The sequence below is a fragment of the Lotus japonicus genome, chromosome 1 (genome assembly GCF_012489685.1).
Source record: "Lotus japonicus ecotype B-129 chromosome 1, LjGifu_v1.2".
Taxonomy (NCBI): Eukaryota; Viridiplantae; Streptophyta; class Magnoliopsida; order Fabales; family Fabaceae; genus Lotus; species Lotus japonicus.
The window spans coordinates 100,428,988-100,450,279 of NC_080041.1; the positions used below are offsets into that span (position 1 = coordinate 100,428,988).

The 21,292-nt window shown below is 34.9% G+C and overlaps 1 protein-coding gene and 1 long non-coding RNA gene across 2 annotated transcripts; both read right to left on the reverse strand.

Annotated features, from left to right (window-relative positions):
- Window positions 1–5,420: 5,420 nt before the first annotated feature.
- LOC130728406 (mogroside IE synthase-like) lies at window positions 5,421–19,567 on the reverse strand. Its single transcript, XM_057579870.1, has 2 exons — window positions 18,850–19,567; window positions 5,421–6,137 (listed from the first exon to the last, which is right to left on the reverse strand). The coding sequence occupies exons 1-2, from the start codon at window positions 19,498–19,500 to the stop codon at window positions 5,421–5,423; spliced, it is 1,368 nt and encodes a 455-aa protein (XP_057435853.1). The 5' UTR covers window positions 19,501–19,567.
- Window positions 17,357–18,843, reverse strand: LOC130728407 (uncharacterized). The gene is made up of 2 exons (XR_009015665.1): window positions 18,106–18,843; window positions 17,357–17,928 (listed from the first exon to the last, which is right to left on the reverse strand). It is a non-coding gene; the product is annotated as an uncharacterized LOC130728407 (long non-coding RNA).
- Window positions 19,568–21,292: the final 1,725 nt, after the last annotated feature.

Here is a 21,292-nt window from a genome sequence, read left to right on the forward strand (position 1 = left end):
TTGAAACATTATGAGATTGATGTGCTTAAAGATGTCAATTTTCAGAACTTGTCCACTATTGGTGAATTGTGTTAAAAGTTGGTTGAAAATGGTAAGTCAATAGTAAGCTCGGCTAGTATTTCAGTGCTTGTGAACGGTAGCCCGAGTATGGAATTCAAGATGGAGAGGGGTCTTAGACAAGGGGATCCGTTGGCTCCGTTGCTTTTCCTTATCGTGGCCGAAGGCCTCAATGGTATGTTCCAACAAGCAATCTGTGATGGTCAGTATAAGGGGTATAAATTTGGGTCCTCAAATGAAGTGGGGGTTTCCATGCTTCAATTTGCGGATGATACACTTTTCTTTGGAGAAGCGACAATTCAGAATGCTCTAACAATTAAAAGTGCTCTAAGATGCTTTGAAATGGTTTCGGGCTTGAAGATAAATTTTCACAAAAGTAAGCTCGCATGCATCGAGATTATGGAACGGGAAACTAGGAGGTTGGCTGACCTTTTGAATTGTCGGATCATGAAGGTCCCTTTTACCTATTTAGGATTGCCGGTGGGAGGTAATCCGAGGAGGATTGGCTTTTGGGACCCTGTGGTTGCTAAGCTCAGAGGAAGGCTCTCACAATGGAGGCAAAAGTCTCTTTCTTTTGGAGGCCGGATTACTTTGATCATGAGTGTTCTTTCGGCTCTCCCGCTCTTCTATTTGTCTTTCTACAAGATGCCACAAGGAGTTCTCAACAAATGTAAAAAGATAATGAGGGCTTTTCTTTGGGGAGGACCGGAGGGTGGGAACAAAGTGGCTTGGGTTAAATGGGACATAGTTTGCAAACCAAAGGAGCTTGGAGGATTGGGATTGAGAGACTGGAGCGATTTCAACAAAGCTCTTTTAGGGAAATGGAGATGGAGGATCCTCAATGAGACAAAGAGTTTATGGGTTCGTGTGCTTAGAGCAAAATACTCTATCCCCGTTCCGAATAATCATGTGGGTGTTGAAGGCAGATTTTCACCTTGGTGGAAGGATATACTACACACCTGTTTTGGGAATGATGATGGTGCTTGGTTTGATCTAAACCTGAATCTGAGGATGGGAGAAGGAAGAATGGTGAGATTTTGGCATGACATTTGGGCGGGTCAAGAACGGCTCAAAGACAAATTTACGAGGCTTTTTCATCTTTCTACGCAGCAACAAGCAACTGTTTTTGCTATGGGATTTTGGGACAATGGAAGCTGGACATGGTCGTTCCAATGGCGCAGAACAATCTTGCCAAGAGAGGAGGAAACGATGCAGGAATTTCTCTCCTTCTTACATCAAGTCACTCTAGTTGAAGGACGAATTGATAAATGGATATGGAAGGCGGCTGAGGAGGGCTCATACACAGTAAAATCTGCTTTTGAAGTGATGCAAGACTTAGAGTTAGAGGAACCGATTCCGGTGTTCCTTGAATTATGGAAAGGGGCAGCACCTTCCAACGTGCTAGCTTTCGGGTGGCGAGTTTTTTGGGGCCGGGTGCAAACAAAAGTAAACTTGCAAAGAAGGGGGATTATTACAAATGGGGAGAATACCTCCTGTGCTTTTTGTCAGGAGACGGAAGAGTCCCTAATCCACCTCCTCCTCTTGTGCCCTTTTTCTCACCAAGTGTGGTCCTTATGTTACCGATGGCTAGGAGTTCTGACTGCACTTCCAGATTGTGTTTCAGTGCATTTCTTGCAGTTTGGCAATGATTTTCGCACACTAAAACAGCAGGGCCTGATGAAGACAGTTTGGCTAGCAATAGCATGGTCGTTATGGTTACATAGGAACAAAATTGTGTTTAAGAATGATCACAAGGATGCAACAGTTGTTATAGAGTTAGCTCAAATGAGAGCTTGGAATTGGATAAGGGTGAGAAACAAGAACTTCAATTATTCAATTTATGACTGGATCTCACAACCGAGATTGTGCTTGGAGAACCTGTGATCTCAGACTTGGATTGAGGGCTGTGGTTTTGATGATGTGTGTGCCTCTTTGCCGTCATATGAAGGAGCAAGTGTGGTATTGTTTTGCTGTTTTTTGAGTCACAACATCTGGTCTTATGTTGCTGTTTTTTCCGCCCTGTTGATTGTGATATCAGAAGCAGTTTTAGATTTTGTCTTTAGGCTCTCAGTGAGTGGAATTAGGTACTGTAGGTATTTATTTAGAGGTAACTTGTGAATATGTCTTTGTGTCTTTTGATTCCTTGGTTTTGACATGTTGCAACTGGTTTGGAGTACACCTAGTACTCCTATATTAATACATCTTTTATTTGCTGATCAAACAAAAAAAAATAGTTTATCCTTTACTTGATAGATTGTTGTGACTTGTTTGAACTCTTCCTGTGCCAATGACAACCACTGAATGTACCTTCTCAACTATGAAAGTTATAAAAACAAAGTTACACAACAGGTCGAAAGATGATTTTCTCGCCAATTACATGATTGTTTACATTGAAAAGAAAATAGCTGAAAAGTTTACCACATACTCCCTCCGTTCCTGATCTTTTGTTGTTTAAGGTTATGCACATTGTTTAAGAGTGCAATCATTGATATATTTATTGACATAAACACCCCTATTTAATGTTGAAAAAAAGTGAAGAGAGAGACTAATAGTTATTGGTTAAGAAATTTACTATGATTTTGATTGGTGAAGATAAGAGGTGGTATGTGGGAGATGTAGTATTGAATGAGGGTATACATGGAATACATTGAGAAAAAATGCATTGGGTGTGTAAAACAACAAAAGTTTTGGAATTTAGGCAAAAAGTTAAAACAACAAAAGATCATGAACGGAGGAGGGAGTATATGATAATTGATGATTTTTACTTAATGAAAACACGTCGAGCACAACTTCATGTTCCAATTGTCAAGGTATATGTTTGATCTTATTATGTGTTTGACAATATTAACTATGAATATAATTGATGTAAATTGTTTGTACCTTGCACTTTTGCAGGTTTAATCTTCATCTGGAATGTAAGGATACTTCGGCGCTCTAATTTTTTGGTCATGAAGAGACATCTCCTTAGTTCTTGGTCATGATATGCTACTTTCCTACTACTTTTTTAGAAGGCGCGTTGTTTCTTTCTAATTTATGCTATTTTTGTTGTTGATCAGTTGATGCTTATATAATGTTTAGAATCTCTTGTACTTTAATCATTCATTGCTTATAAAATATAGGACTCACATCAACTTTTTTTTTTTTTGCACATATCAATATGTGAAAGTTTTAAAGTTTTTATAAATCACATGATAATCTTAGATCTTGGCTTATATGTCAAAATCTTGACTCCGCCATGTACTTATCATTTTCTTGTTTCGATGAGATGCTACAGGTGGTTGAGGCTCGAGATTGTTTTGCCACACAGTTGCAAGTTGCGCTTTAGTCAACATGGGCTTGAAGGAAATAAAAGCAAAAGACCAAGGTGGTTGCTAGCGTGGTGTGCAGGTATGTGGTCTCTTTAGTTATCAAGAAACGATGTGATCTTTAAGCAAGCCGGATGTGATGAGGAAAATGTGTTTGAATCAATAAAATTCAGGGCATGGATCGGAGTTGGCTAAGAGGCAAGATAAAGGGATTCAAATTATCACAAATTGTGTCTTGAAGGGATACCATGAATGAAGAGGAAAATTTCTTAGTGCTTTATGTAGAGCTTGGTAGGAATCGGGAGCCGCACATATATATAACTCTAGAGAGTTTATAGGTGCATACTTGGGTGCCCATAAATTCAAATGAGTGTAGGCTACAGGAGTGAGGTGTACCAATAATGTGTGGACACTTAATATGACAAGTGCTGACTAGATCCTTATTTATACTATTCATGGTATGACCCCAGTTGAATTATAGCTTACAAAATATGCCCTCCCACTTTTTAATAATTATGTATGTAAAATTATGTTTTAGCACTATTAATATGACTTTTAACCATGTATTGAAATTAGGGTGGCTGAACTTCCATCAAATTGGTGGCTTGTTCTCTGTCGTTCTTCCCTGTGTGCTAGCTGTGAAGCTTCGTTCTTCCCTTTGTGCTTCGTTCTTCCTTGTGTAGGCCGTCTTCTTCCTTGTGCTCGCATTCAGGGAAAATTTTCACTCCTCGTTTGAGTTGTTTCATTGACATGATTTGGATTAAACTGGATATCTTAATTATTGTGATTTGGGGAAATGTTGAAACCCTAATTGTTAGGATTTAGGGAAATTCGTATTTGAGGAAATTTTGAAACCCTAATTTGATTGTTGGTATCTCTATTACTTCAGTTTTGGTAGATAAGATGTCACAGTTATTTAGTTTTTCAACCAGTGTCTGAGGTCTGGATTGGGCGTGTTTTGCTTTGCACTCTCGGCTTGGAAAAGATGGCTTGAGGCATTGAACAATGAATCTGTTTTTCACCTGCTTTTCTTTTGGCTTTAGTGGGGATGGCTTCATGTTTTAACAACAAACTTAGTCTACTAGTTTTCTATCTATTTTGTTGTTCCTGTGTTGAAATTTCAGCTTCATGACCAGGTGTCTGTACATATTCCAGTATGGGTTCTTCCCCAAAAACTGATTTGATGAAAACCGGTTCTTATGCAAAAAAATGATTTTGGTGAAAACTGGTTTGTATGCTAAAATTGGATGTTGAATGAGTTAAAAATTTCCCCCAAACATTAGGACTGAATTTGAAAAAATAGAAGGTTTTGGGGTTAGTTTATAACTACAATAAATCTAAAGGGTTGATTCAGAGTTTCAAGAAATTCATAATATAATTAATAAATGATTCAAGTGTAATTTTCCTACTAGTACATGTCACTCCTGTATTTGACCCAGGATTTTTTTGCTTGTACCAGAGGAATTGCCGAGTTTATACTTGTATTGATTTGCTAAAGGGATAGATAAAGTGGCTGGTGTGGGTCCTGGTTAGAAATTTTTTTCTTACAAAGTTATATATATATAGAGGTTACTGCGCTTTTATCCGTTCTTACTTTTAGGTTACGTTGGAAACATTACCCACAACTATATGTACAAACTCCTTATAAAGTACCGACATTTATAGATTGTTAGGTGACCAAATGGTGAGCTTTGTTGCCAAAATGATTGTTCACACTAGTTTACCGACGACCATAGCTGCCGGTAACTTCCATGCTTAAATTTCCCATCACGTAACCCACACCACTCACATAGTTTTTTCTTAGAAATAGAAATTCCCGATGGCTAGGTCATTGGTAATGACACTTATGGCTGACAAAATCAAAGCCGTCGGTAAAAAACGATGGTAACCGGTCAATTTCTTGTAGTGTTCTTTCTTAATCATAAAACAACCAACAGTTACATCTTTCAGCACTATAAATAGATTTTTTTTTGGAAAGCAGCACTATAAATAGATAATCTGACATAAGAAGGAAATATTCATTTGATGAAGAATTAATTTTTTATTCAGTGCATATTTTCACGCATTAGTCAAGCTGTTCACAAATTCTGTAATGTTTTTATAAGAACTTCCTCCCTCACCAGTTGCTCCTGCAACCAAAGTCTTAAACTGCATAGCATTGCTTTTAATCTCTTTGCCTTTTTCACTCTCCATTATTTTGAATATACAATGGTTCAATGCTTCTCTTCTCACAATTTTTTTTTCATCAAGTGGGGCTCTGATTCCAGTTTTCCACACATCTGCAATATGCTTGGCATTGGTGCATTGGTCTGACCACCCTGGCATTGCAATAGTAGGAACTCCTAAGCTCAAAGCTTCCAATGTAGAGTTCCATCCACAATGTGTTACAAAGCACCCTATAGCCTCATGTGCAAGAACTTTGAGCTGGGAGCACCATGTCACTACCAAGCCTTTTTCTGATTTCTTTTCAAAGTCTTTTGGGATCTTAGTCTGTTCAGAGTCTCTGACTACCCATAAGAAGTAACTTCCACTATCTCTCAAGCCATAGGCAATTTCCTCTGTTTGCTCCTCATTGAGTATAGCCATACTCCCAAAAGAAACATAAACAACAGAACCTTTTGGCTTATTATTTAGCCATGTAATGCATTCTACAATTGTGAACTCCCCAACCCCGTAATCTTCATCTTCTTTGATTCTCTTGTCTAGAATCATTGATGGTATGCAAGGTCCAATGGTCCTAAATTTGGACCAAATCATCATTGTCCAATCAGCCACCTGCAAGGGATTTCACAGCACTAACCATGACTTATTTGGAAAATTTATTGAGGTATGGAAAAAAAAGGAAATCCACAAGTGTGAGTGCCCCATAGGCTGGGCTTGAGAATTAAATTTTAGTCTTCTAAAAAAAAAATGGTCACATTAGCATTCTAAGAAATTTTCATTAAATTTTTCATTAATAGATATAAAATTTTCATCAAACTAATTTCTTCTTATCATTATTTAGTCTTCCACATGCACAACTATAATGATAACTGCGTGTGGTAGTAGCCGGCCATGGATACCCAGAAGTCGGCCTCAACAATTCTCCCTAACTTGCCACTAGCACTCTTCCTAGTAGTTTGGAGGTTTTTTTTTTTTCTCTTTGCTACCATTTTTCGTAAAAAAAGGAAAACTTTGCAAGGGACTAATTTGATGACATCTTAATATTTTGAGAACCTAAGTGAAGATTTACACGTAATTAAATAGTAAAATGCGTTATTATTTTGAAATTTTACGTGAACACATATAAAGTTTTAGAGCAATAATTTATAAGTATTTATATAACTCTAGCTAAATAAAATAATAAGTTGAGATTAAATTTGATCATTTAAAAAACATTACAATAGGAAACCTCAAGGGAGAAAGAAGAGGAAAATGCAATAAATGTTGTGGTTACACATAATACATATATTATTGGGTGACAAGTGGATTGGATCTTATATATTTAACCTAAAACCTAAGGTATTGGGTGTATATATGAGTCTTCTCACTTATAAAGTGTTCAACACTGACTTTTTTTTTTTTTTTTTTAAATGTGAGACTTATTTAAACTTGATATCCCAACAATCTCCTTCTCAAGTGTAAGTCTATCTCAAGCGCAAACCTCCAACTTTTGTTGGTTTGCATCAACGGGACTCACAGTCTGACCATCATTGATATGAAGACTTTTAACACAAGGAGATAATGAGTTGTCACCATGGTCAAATCAACCATTAGTTATGATACCAAAGTTGGGCAGCGAAAGGCTTAAAATTCTGAGGGGTTTCCACATTAGCCTAAAGAGTAAATCACAATTGATTGAACACTATAATCTTTCACCCAAAACTTTAATTTTTTGGGTGTATGAGATCTCTCACTTATAAAGAACTCAACTCTTTTTTTTTGGCTTAATTGCAATTTTAGTCCCTGACATTTATCAAAACCACGATTTTAGTCCCTCACATAATTTAATTACAAGAATAGTCCCTCACGTTCCCTCCCGTTTGCAACGTTAGTCCTTCCGTCTAATTGTTAACGGAAAATGCTTATGTGGCAATGCACATGCCTCTCATGTGACCAAGAAAAATGATTTAACTGCGCCTTTGGTCCCTGACTTATACACATTATGTAGTTTTTGTCATTGAAGTTCAAAAATTGCATTTAAATTTATATAAAAACAAAAAAAAAACCAGAAAATGATAAGTATTCATATTCTTCAAATTTAATTACATATTTATTAAATCATAAACATGCATAATATTATAAATTTTAATTTTAAATAATTAAAAATATATGTCTTGATTTGCTTATACTTTATAGAATAATAAAAATATATTTAATCAATACATTCAACTTATAAAAGATATCGAAAAAAAAACATGGAGGATTTTATATAAATAATTTAAATTTAAATTAAATAGGATAGAAAGAGAAACAATTAGGTCAAAACATTACTGAATAAGAATTTAAATAAATATTTTATAAAATCATAATCAGGCATAGTAAAATAAATTTAAATTTGAGTGCAATTTTTGAAGAAGATAAATAGTTATCATTTTCTATTTCTTTATTGTTTTTTATTAATTTGATGCAATTTTTGAACTTTAATGACCAAAATTACACAATATGTATAAGTAGGGGACCAAAAGTGTGGTTAAATCATTTTTCTTGGTCACATGAGAGGCATGTGCGTTGCCACATAAGCCTTCTCTGTTAAAAATTGGACGGAAGGACTAACGTTGCAAACGGAAGGGAACGTGAGGGACTAGTCTTGTAATTAAATTAGGTGAGGGACTAAAATAGTGGTTTTTGTAAACGTCAGGGATTAAAGTTGCAATTAAACCTATTTTTTTAATCCAACGTGGAACTTATTCTCACTTGATATCCCAACAAGTATGAGAATTTGTGTCTACAAATTCATATTCATCGGATGCCCATATCAATAAGGATCGATGTAGCACCGACTCTGATTCAATATTAAAATCAGGATAATGTTTCATCCACACCTCTCTTTTGAGGTGGAGAGGTGGAATGGTGAGAGAGATAGGAAGAAAAGAAAAAGTAAGAGAGAGAAAATATGAGATGTGATAGATGATAAGATGAGAGAGATAGAAATAAAAAGATGTGGAAATTGAGTGTTTAAAAAATGAGGTGTATATATATCATTACTCTTAAAATCAGGGGCGGAGCCACCACGAGGGCCTCCTTACGCATCTTTTCGATTTTTATCATGATATACTATGTAATTTTTCTTATGGCCCCTGTAATAAGTTTAGTAAATATGGAGGTATCTTAAAACAAAAACTAGGTGGCATAACAGCTAGAGTTGTTGTCAATATTCCGTGTTTGAATCCCAACTATCCCATTTTAAATTCAAATTTTAAGCAAAAAGTTTATTTATTTATTTTTTTGAAATTAACCAAAAAGTTTATTACATGGAAATATGGAATAATGTTTGAGTATGATTCAAACCTCCAACGCAAAACACTACGTTAGATTGATTTACCACTAAACCAAACACAACCATTGTGCCCATAGTACGATTTAGTATATTTATAAATAATATTATACATCATCGATGATAAACATATTTGTTGGATTATTATTTATTTTAGGCTTTTAGTTTCGACAAACTTATAAATTGGTTAGTATCTCTAATATTCAAATTAATTATATATTTCTTCTACTTATAAAAAAAGTCGATTATATCAATTGATTTATACATGTGGAGTCTGTTTGGATCATCGTTCAATAAAATTGTGCTTGGTATAATGAAGTTTGATAAAATTAAGGATAAAAAATTGAATTTGTAAATGAAAATCATATGCAAAATTAAAGTTAAAAAATGAATGTTGTTAGGACAAAATAAAGTAAAATCAGTTTTAGATAAATTACTAAAATGTTCATTAATACGTTTTTAGACTTATAACATACTTAATTACGTTTACATTTTGCTCCTGTGTCATATTTAATGAAAAATGTGATTTGTATCAAAATATACTCTTGTATTTTTGAGGTAAAAATATTATTTATTCTTTAAGTCATAGTAAATTTGGATAAACAATAGAAAGCACGGTGAAACAAATTTATGGTGGATAAAAACAACTTCACTTTACTTTTGTCCACTATTATTTTTTAGAGTGTTTCCAAATATACATATATAAATGCTTTGTTTGATCTAATTGGTTCACCCCGGTGTCAAAATCCTGGTTGGACATCTGATTAGAATATGGGTTCAATTTAATTCTACCATTTAAGTTAGCTTTTGAAGTAGAGGTAGACTCAACCCAAATTCTAATAATGTGTATGTATGTGAATATAAAAAAGAAGGGTAGATTTTCTTAGCATGTGCACACTCTAAATAGGAGGGGAAATGCTTTGGCTCGTAGTGGAGCTAGTGGTACAAATGTGTTTTATGAGTCTAGTCATCTTCATAGACCTATAGAAGGTTTAACTAGATTGGATAAAATGGGCAAAGCTTATGTTCAAATTGTTTAGAGCCCTTCTGTCTCATTTCTCTTGTGTTTGGTCGAGTTGTTGTCTAGGCTGGCTAGTGTTTACTTGTAATCACGGTTTCCCTCCGCCTTAAGTGAGACTTTTTAAATAAAGAGTATATTTATTAAAAAAAAGTACGAGGGGAGAAATAACAAGAGAAAAAAAAAGAAAATTGAAACATGTAATAAATAGTAGGGCTGTCAAAAAAAAAGTCGGTCCTATCGAACCCGTCAAAATCGGAGTTTTTTCACTGAACCGGTTCAAGAGGCGGTTAAATCAGGTGAAAAAAATCGGTTTAGAGTGGTTCAAACCGGCCGGTTTCGGTTTGGGTTCTAGACCGACCAAACCAACTCTAATATAAAAAAAAAATTAAGTCTAGCTCAGGCCAACAAACTGATCGATTTCTAAGCCATATAAATACTCTAAGAGCGTCTACATCCATCAAACTCACTAAAATATCTACACTTCATTTTTTACAATTTCTCATAATGCCACATCATCTACACCATTTTACTAACTTTTTACTCCAACGCAACAACTCTTAAAAGTTTCTATAGTTGGTCCCACCATCAACATCACATTTGTATATTTTATTATTTATCTCAATTTTAATCTAATTATATTAATTGTAAGTGCTTGTAATAAATACAAGCTCACTTTTCAAGTCTAGTATAGAATATTTATTCCCACATACTCATCTTTGTCATGTTGGAATTTAATATGTACTACAATGCTAATAGATACTCATATGAGTATGCATTTAACATTAGCTACTACCATTAGAGATGCTCTAACTAACAAATTTACCCTAATTCTTCAGCTTCTCCACTAACCCTAGTGTTGAAAGATTTTTTACCACTCTACGTTCGAATCTCTCAAGACTCAATTGTAGTATAGTAAAGGGTTTTGTCGTATCCACTGGGAGGTGTAATACTTATGCCGTTCAATAGCTAACAAACTCAAATGATGGTTAACAGAGATATTAGGGGTTTGTTTAAGAACATGAAAATATAAATAACGCAGATAAAGTAATTGGATTCACCAAGGTAGATAGTTTTGCTGGGATTAGAGTTTCGTTGTTTGACCTCTACGTATTCTATTGATTCACATACAAATATCGTTCTATGCAATTGATTCCTCCCACCATTTCTTATCTTACTACCCAGTCCCCCGGTGTAGAAGATTATCAACTCCATATATTAACCTTCAATCCCTTGATCGATTAACAATAGTGAGTAGCATTAAACATGGATGTTTGAATAGACTAATGATCTAACCCTATCCCTAGACCTTAGAATCATTAGATGATTTTACCTAATTCAAATTTAAATAGTTAGTTCCCACCATCCTATTAAATCTTAATTCATGTTCTAGGTGATCAATCCAAAACAAGCATGAAGCATAAGGTAAGAATCATTGAATCATGGAAAAGAAACATATGATTAACTCTAGTTCAGACTCAAGATCATGTGAGTTCCCTACACAAGTTTGATTCAATCAAAATATCCAAGGGGATCAACCTAAGATATAGCTTGAAGCATAAGAGAAAACCATTGATTCTTTAACATAGAAACATGAAATTTGCATGAAAAGAAATCAAATAGATTACATGAGCATCAAAACAACTAGTTCTAATCCCAACAAATGAGAAATTAGCTATCCACTTCCATGGATAGCTTTACAATGATAAAAGAGAAGAAGAGCGATGAAAAACCGACTCGTGACGGTTCCCCGACGATGAAATCAGCTCCAAAGCTTTCTCTCTAGTCTCCTAGGTCACCCTTGATGATCTCCTTTTAGTTCTCCCTTTCCCCAAGTGATGGGTTTGTGTATTTATCTCTGATTTTCGTGAACTCCCTGTTTTGTGTTGAACTTTTAGTTTTATAGCATTGCAGATCTGTTACAGGGTGCTTAGCACTCCACTTTAGGTGCTTAGCGCCCTGTTTCTTCATGCTGAAGGATTCCCCACCGCCAGATGATGCTTAGCATTCCATTTTAAACGCTTAGCACTCTGTTACTTCATGCTGAAGGAGTCTCCATTGCCAGATGATGCTTAGCACCCTTTGGCTGATGCTTAGCACCTTTGGACCAAAAAAACTTGAAAACCCTCATTACCTCACCAAATCTTACATATTTCTTTGGATATTCATCCCTACAACAAAACCCAAAGATTCATCATGATTTAGACTATATTTAAAGCATAATACTAGTAAAATCTAAATATTTACAAACATATGAAAATGAGGATATTTGAATGATAATTCACATGTTTAGAACAAATAAGTGTCAATTATAATATGATAATTTAAGTAAATTTGGCACTTATCAACTCCCCCCAACTTAGCACTTTGTTTGTCCTCAAACAAAAGGTCAAGACTGTGATCAAACAAGCATGACTGAAACATTTTCAAAGTTCAAATTGCAAGATTTCACACATATTGTATGAATGATCCAAAATAGAAACATGATACCCACAAGAGAATGCATAACATTGATACAATTTCTTATTCAACCTGGAACTCAATAGGCATACAGTCAATTACTTTTGATCAGGGAACACTCAATCAAGCCAAGATATGGCATGCAAATCAGGCAAGGTCAGTGTTTCGCTCATGTACATCACTGAATCACAGAAGTCAAGATTGTTACCTGTCTCCACAATCATCAAAACTACATGTGCAATCAAGGATCACTAAGGTCTTTACAAGGTTGTAATGAGGCTAGGCTTCAAAGAGTTTGGTTTTTCAAGATATGCAAAGAAACTCAACAAGCTTAGAGAGCAATCACAGCTTACTTTCATGACATTCACTGCCCTCAACTTGATTTAAACCAACTCTCATTCACCATTTTCTTTCAACTTAACCCTTTTCCTTCATAAATCTCTTCTTTATTCTCTTTTTGTTTTTTACACTTTTTTTTTTTTTGCTTTTTCTTTTCTTTTACTTTTGAAGCACATACAAAGATATTGAATCCAAAGCATACATAAAATTTAGCACAAAAGCCTTCTCCCCCCAACTTGCATATAACCCACACTAATAAATGCTCTCTTAGCCTATCAAGCTTAGGATTAGTCATTGTTTTTCTATTAGGCTTAGGGTCATAATCAAGAACAAAACCAAATATTTAACTTTCAGGCTCAAGGGGTAGCACATGGATTTTAATTGACATAGGTAGGCTATTTGGCTAAGTAGCTATATATATAGAACAAAATATGCCTTGATCCTTTCCTATCAATTCCATGCAACCAATGATATCAGAGACTCAAACAATATCAACTATGCAAAGCAGTGATGTTCGCTCAACTCACAGTGTATAGGAACACTCCCTCACAAGCTAAAAAGTTTCAAATTTTCCTGATTTTAAGTAATTTTCATGTATGCTTCAAGAATTCCAAGTAAATCATGCAATCATATCAAGTCATGGCGTCAATGAGTGCAAACACAATTTCTATCATGGAATCACTAAATCAATTCACTTTTAAGCACATATCAAGCAATTATCATAATAGTCATGCTAGTATTGAAAACAGTCTGAAAAACATGAAATCTAGGACACAAGCGCTATATATAAAACTATACGATTAAAAAGAAACTAGAAACAATGAAAAGTGGACTCCCTCATGATGTGAATGATTTGAATCCAAGATCTCTCCTCAAATCCTTGATCTATCACTCCCTCTGAGAAATGGACTGTCCTCAGGCCAAACTATATGATTTTCCTGTTAATCCGCCTTATAGTCACTTGAAACATGTTAGAATACAAGAGAGAAATGAGAAACTAAAAGTGTTATAATAATAAAAAAATCAAGTCCATATGAAAATAGACTTCAAGATCTTTCCAAAGAGTGGTCATTTGCTCAAATCCGATGAGAAATGAAGAAGTTATGTTCGTTTGAAACAAGGTGTTCAATGTTGTTAAGGGGGTGGCGCTAAGCGCCCCTTACATGTGCTTAGCATGAAAATGACATTTTGGAGTGGAAATTCAGAGTGCTAAGCACCAAATATTGGTGTTAAGCATCTGTTTGATAGATCTCAATATCTGCATAATTATGCAGCAAAAAACAGTGCATTTTTCAAGACTTTTCAAAACCTTATACCCCAAAACTCATTTTAATCATAATTCTTGCTTCAAAATCAGTCTGAAATTCTAGATCCCTTAGAACAAATGTCCTGCACGATGCTGGGACAATCGATTAGAACATCATACGACTGAAAGACCTGAACACAAAACAACAAACAACTAAAAGGAAACAAGACACAGGAAGTTGTTAACCCAGTTCGGTGTAACTACACCTACGTCTGGTTAGCTTTCGCCCAATGAAAAGGAATTCCACTATCTCAAGAACTAGGTATTACAGACACACATGAACACATCAAGTTCATTGTTCTTAACCTAATCTACCCAGTGGGATTCTACTTAGAACCACAGCCTAAGTATGAGAACCCCTCTCACTTTTCCTCAATCACTGCCACAGTGATTGGTAACAACAATAACACAAGGTTTGTTTGACACTCAAACACAAAACAGAACTCAGTCTCACTTTATAGAATCAGTGAGCAAGACGAGTTCACAACTCACAAAGACAAAGAACAACTTACACTCTTAAGAACACTTGATCTTCAAGGTAATTCACTCGATCAACTTCAAGCTTCAGGTCTTTGTCAATATATACTTCAGCAGAGGCGGCTAGGGTTTATTTGGGCTGAAGAACACTTTGATCCAACTCATATCAGTAGAGAATCTTTCAAGATCTGATATGAGTGATCAACAAGTAAAAATAGAAACAAATCTTTTTAATCACAGATTTGCTTCAACAATAACAACCCGCAACTGGCTCCCAACACACAGTTACTTGACCTTCAAGTAAGCACAGATCATACCATAAAGCATAACCACAAGGGACCCACTTGCATGCCAGCAGGGGCGGATGTCCTGGCCTTCATCAAGGCAGATGTCACAACATCGGCTAGGACATCAGGTTGTTTTTAACAAAATTGATGACAACAAAGGAACAACACAGTCAAATACATGTCTTACTTTATTTTGAACTTGTGACAAACTTCAATTTCAACATTTTATCACAATTTACAAGATCAAAGTAAAGCCAAAATCACATGCATTTTAACATCTTTACACAACTCAATACCTCAAATTTCAATCCACTCATTTTTCTTACTTCAAAATTGAGCAAACCATCTATACACATCAAGCGAAACATGTGGAGAATTTAAAATCACACTTTAAAGTACTCAATCCACAAGATCAAAATTTCAAATCCTAAATAAAACACTTAAAAACCTACAACCTAAAGTAGTAAAACATATTATACCTAATCTTTAACACTCAAACTTGCACACACACAACACAAACATAAAAGCACATTAGATTGACATAAGTTCACACCAAAACAAGAATGATTTCATGCCATTTGGAAACATTATGCAGAATTTATGTAGTTTTGGACACAAAATGACTTGAATTTCATGACAACTTCACAACCTCTATACCCAAAATCTTCAATACTCAACATACCAACCTTCCATCATGCCATATGCATTATATATATTAAATTGGACCTGTTCAAAAGTTAAAACACATATTACAAGCAGATATACCACAGAATCCAATTTCACTCAAGAATACATGCATTTCCACAAGTCCATAACCTAGATTTTGAAATCTTCATTTCTAATGCTTCCAAACATCATGAACACATTTCAAATACTAATTAAGACATGTGAAGCACAAAGTTACTCAATTTTAAGCAAAACTCCACAAAATCACTACCCTAGTTCTAAAAGCACATGAAAACATATAAATATAACAAAAGCAATAAAAACACTGGGTTGCCTCCCAATAAGCGCTTGTTTAACGTCATTAGCTTGACGCTTGCACACTTAAGGTGACCATAAACCAGGGTTATAATATAACCCCTTCCTTTTTTTAGGCCTTTTGACTTGGATTTCATCTAGTTTTCTAACAAAGGTTTTCCAAGCCATCAAAAACTCATTCTTGTTCTTTCTTTTCTCAATCAAACCCAATTCACCTACATTCAACTCACATGTCAAGGTATTTACATGCATATGAATGAATGCAAATTTAAAGTTCTTTGAAGAATTTGATGAAACATGCTCATCAAGCCTATCACCAAATACAGTATCTATATGTTCAACATTAATAATTTCATCATTGCATTGGTGATGTGATATGCTATCAAAATCTTCAACGCTTACCTCATCCTCATCATGCTTTACCTGTGGAGGGCTTGAATGAATCAGTAAGTGGTGAAGGGTTGGACCTCTTTCTTCTTTTTTTTGATTTTTCTTCTTCTTCCTCACTTTCTTCCACTTGTGCTTCAACCATTCCTCTTCCATGTTCAGCTACCATGTTAGCTAGCTTTCCTAATTGATCCTCCAAGTTCTTGATGGAAGTCTCGGTATTCCTTTGATGAATCATTGACAATTGCATGAATTGCACCAAGGTATCCTCAAGCTTAGAAATCCTATCCTCTTCGGAGGGATCGTATGTTTGAGACGGTTGATACATTTTGAGAAGGTAGTGATTCAGAAGCTTCTTGTCGCTTCTCCTCTTGAACTAGCTAACTAACACAAAAGATTAGTAGCAACAAGGAAAATTAAACTGAAAACAAAGACTATACACTATATTCACAATCATTCAAGAATGAAAACTATTGCAATGCAATAAGTAATGACACACCTCCCCGGCAACGGCGCAATTTTGTTGAAAGATTTTTTACCACTCTACGTTCGAATCTCTCAAGACTCAATTGTAGTATAGTAAAGGGTTTTGTCGTATCCACTGGGAGGTGTAATACTTATGCCGTTCAATAGCTAACAAACTCAAATGATGGTTAACAGAGATATTAGAGGTTTGTTTAAGAACATGAAAATATAAATAACGCAGATAAAGTAATTGGATTCACCAAGGTAGATAGTTTTGCTGGGATTAGAGTTTCGTTGTTTGACCTCTACGTATTCTATTGATTCACATACAAATATCGTTCTATGCAATTGATTCCTCCCACCATTTCTTATCTTACTACCCAGTCCCCCGATGTAGAAGATTATCAACTCCCTATATTAACCTTCAATCCCTTGATCGATTAACAATAGTGAGTAGCATTAAACATGGATGTTTGAATAGACTAATGATCTAACCCTATCCCTAGACCTTAGAATCATTAGATGATTTTACCTAATTCAGATTTAAATAGTTAGTTCCCACCATCCTATTAAATCTTAATTCATGTTCTAGGTGATCAATCCAAAACAAGCATGAAGCACAAGGTAAGAATCATTGAATCATGGAAAAGAAACATATGATTAACTCTAGTTCAGACTCAAGATCATGTGAGTTCCCTACACAAGTTTGATTCAATCAAAATATCCAAGGGGATCAACCTAAGATATAGCTTGAAGCATAAGAGAAAACCATTGATTCTTTAACATAGAAACATGAAATTTGCATGAAAAGAAATCAAATAGATTACATGAGCATCAAAACAACTAGTTCTAATCCCAACAAATGAGAAATTAGCTATCCACTTCCATGGATAGCTTTACAATGATAAAAGAGAAGAAGAGCGATGAAAAACCGACTCGTGACGGTTCCCCGACGATGAAATCAGCTCCAAAGCTTTCTCTCTAGTCTCCTAGGTCACCCTTGATGATCTCCTTTTAGTTCTCCCTTTCCCCAAGTGATGGGTTTGTGTATTTATCTCTGATTTTCGTGAACTCCCTGTTTTGTGTTGAACTTTTAGTTTTATAGCATTGCAGATCTGTTACAGGGTGCTTAGCACTCCACTTTAGGTGCTTAGCGCCCTGTTTCTTCATGCTGAAGGATTCCCCACCGCCAGATGATGCTTAGCATTCCATTTTAAACGCTTAGCACTCTGTTACTTCATGCTGAAGGAGTCTCCATTGCCAGATGATGCTTAGCACCCTTTGGCTGATGCTTAGCACCTTTGGACCAAAAAAACTTGAAAACCCTCATTACCTCACCAAATCTTGCATATTTCTTTGGATATTCATCCCTACAACAAAACCCAAAGATTCATCATGATTTAGACTATATTTAAAGCATAATACTAGTAAAATCTAAATATTTACAAACATATGAAAATGGGGATATTTGAATGATAATTCACATGTTTAGAACAAATAAGTGTCAATTATAATATGATAATTTAAGTAAATTTGGCACTTATCACCTAGCAGCCAATCCGACAAGGCAAATCGTAGCACGCACCAGCCGGCAGCCACCACTTCTACTCACATCGCAACGGAGCCGCCATGACCAACACTTCTACTCCCTTGACGTCGCAATGGAGCCATCACTCTAAAATATGGCAACCCTCTCATCTTCTTCTTGCGACGGAGTTACTGGTCTCTCATAAAGGTGGCCCTTTCCTCCATGGAACCGTCAATCGCCGGCACTCCTTCCTTCTTAACTGCGATTTAGTTTCGGTGGTGCGAGATCGAAGAAAGTTTGTGCGCTCCATACCTTCTATTAAAGTTTTTTGTAACTTTTCGTTGGAATTTTTATAGATCTGATCTAATTGTATAACCTCTAATCTAATTTCAGCTTTGCACTTTCAGAATTTTGTTAGCTTCTGCCTTTTATCTCTCTTCATCTTTATCATGATTTTCGAATTTTTTTAATGGATGTACAAACCGAACGAATCCACCCGAGATAGTCATGAACCAAGTAACCCGTACCCGAGCAACCCGCCGCATGGCTGCAGACAAAGGCGGCCTGGTGTTTTGATGGTCACTCGTTCGACCAAAACCGGCGATTGGGCCCGAACCCGCCAGTTGGGCAACCCTAATAAATAATATGTTGTGATAGGAAAGCATATATAAAGAGAAAATGAGATGGAAGAAAGATGAATACACTTCAATGGATTTAAAGTAAGGGGTGTTAATTGATAGATAGCAACGTTTGAGTTATTTACCTCTCTGTCCAGCTCGTAGAAAGAATTGCAGAGGATCCAATCAGCTTTGTGAATGTTAGAAAACTGACCCACTAATAAATCAAGAAAAGCTGGATCCTTTTCATAGTTAAAGAAGAAAGAAGGCATGTCCTGATGTTGAAGTTTGGGAAGCCCTGGTAGAGAAATCACTTCCTCAGTAAGAGGAGCTTGAAGCTTTCCCAAGTGGACGTGGTAGCATATACTATTCACAGCAAGGTTTTGAGTCAGGAAAGCAACCCCAACTACTCCAAATTTCTTTGCAACATCCAAGGCCCAAGGCAAAAATGCATCATATATAACACAATCAACAGGGTACCCTGTTCTACCAAGCTTCTCAATAAGCTCTGCAAAACTCTGTGAACCTACTTGGTGAAAGTGATCCAAATAGACCTGAAAGCCCAAGGGTTCTCCAGCTCTGCCATTGTCAAACCCATCAGAAATGGTCTCTAGTGGAATGGAAGGTGGGAGATTTTGCAGCTTCTTGCAGTAGAAAAGGGTGGTGACCAGTGTTACTCTCGCTCCTCCATGTTGCAAGAGCTTGGAGAACTGAAGCATGGGATTAATGTGTCCTTGAATTGGGAATGCTAAGATCAAACAATGCACCTGCTTCTTAGTTGTGCTTTCCTTCTCCATTTCCCTGACAAATGCTACCTTGCTTGATACATAGAACTAAGGGAAAAGGGTTGACCTTATAAAGGACAACTAGGATACGTACAGCAGAAACTCTTTAAATTAATAATGTCAGGATCGGAGAAATTTATTAATTTAGAGAGTTATTAATTTATCGATAAATTAATAATTATTAATTTAAAGAGTTTTTAAGTAATTATACTGTACATACCAAACAAAAAGGCAACTTTATGATACAATACAAAAAATACAACACCTAAGCTATTGGATGCAATAAGAAAAGTTAGAGATGAGCTCGAAATAGACTTGAACTTTAAAGGAAAACATACAACTATTGAATCATATTTCAATAGAGTGTAATATTTTTTTTTTCAATTTCTATGAATTATTAATTTATTATTTTTTTGGGACCGAAAATTATAAAGGGATCTCCCGAAAAATTATTATCTTATTATTTTATCGAGTTTTTCAATTTTTTACATTGACCTAAGTCGGGACCGGACAAATTTATTATTTTAGAGAGTTTATTAATTTAACGAGTATTAATTTAAAGATTTTCTACTGTATATATTTAAATGGTAGAATGTAAACCATTTGTTTAGTGTATAAATGATATTAGGCAGGTCCTTTAGTTTTTGAAAATCAATATTGTCAATGTCATGTTTATTTTGATACATGTCAATGTCATGTTTATGAACTAAATTGATCTAATAAATGACTATATTGATTGCGTTTTTCATCTTTTAGAGAAGGAATATATAATTTTCATCTTTCAGAGATTAAAACTGACTTAATATTTCTCTGGGACTGAAATAACAATTTACTCTTTGAAACATTGTATTAATACAAGACTAATTCTAAAATTGGTTAACAACTCAAAACAAGTACGGCAGAATAATAATAATTAAGAGTTTTGATTTATTCACGCACATTTTTCTCTTTTATTTAATTTTAATTCACTTTCTCTTCATTTTTCTTAATTTTCAATCACAATCTCTTTTTTTATTTTTCTCTTTTCTTTCTTACGTGTTTAGGTGTGAATAAAGTGTGAAAATAAATTTATTGGATAGTTAATTAAGGAACTTCAAGTATTGTAGGCCGGCTATATTGAACTTTAATTTATGATTTTGGAAACTTGTAGTCTTGTACTTAGGAGATAGCGGATGGACAATGTCATCGATGAGAACTCGAACATGGATGCCGTCATTGAAAACAACAAACAAGATTTACACCAATGTTCTTAATTGAATAGTTTATTTTTTTATAACATTCATAATTCTTAATTGATCAGTTATGTTATTCGTTCCTGAGTCCTCTTTATATATATTTACTATAAGGACATTTTAATTTTAAGATGAAAATGCTTGTCTTGTCTCATGTCGTGACTAATTAGATGAGTGATTGAAATGGTTTAATATGAATATTTCCTACTTCGGATTATATATATATATATATATATATATATATATATATATATATATTACTCCATCCGTTCCAAAATATAGGTTGTTTTAGGTTATGCACATTGTTTAAGAACTCATTAATTGATAATTTTTTTTGATTAAAATACATTTATTTAAAGTTGTGTTATATTAATGAGAGAAATGTTATTATTGGTTAAGTGGATAGTGAGAATTGTGATAGGTGAAAATTGAAAGTGGTAATTAAGAGATATAATATTAAATGAGGGTATACAAGGAAGAAAGAGATAAAAAGTGCATTGATTTTGCAAAACAACTTATATTTTGGATGTAGAGCCAACGACGGTGCAAATATTTAGAGTCTTCTGCTTGAG

What these genes read in the sequence shown, in the direction of transcription:
- LOC130728406 (XM_057579870.1), bottom strand. Translation starts at nt 19,500, where the DNA reads ATGGAGAAGGAAAGCACAACTAAGAAGCAGGTGCATTGTTTGATCTTA. An exon ending in TCTACGAGCTGGACAGAGAG is followed by an intron (nt 6,138 to 18,849) that starts GTAAATAACTCA and finishes AATCCCTTGCAG; the next exon opens with GTGGCTGATTGGACAATGAT.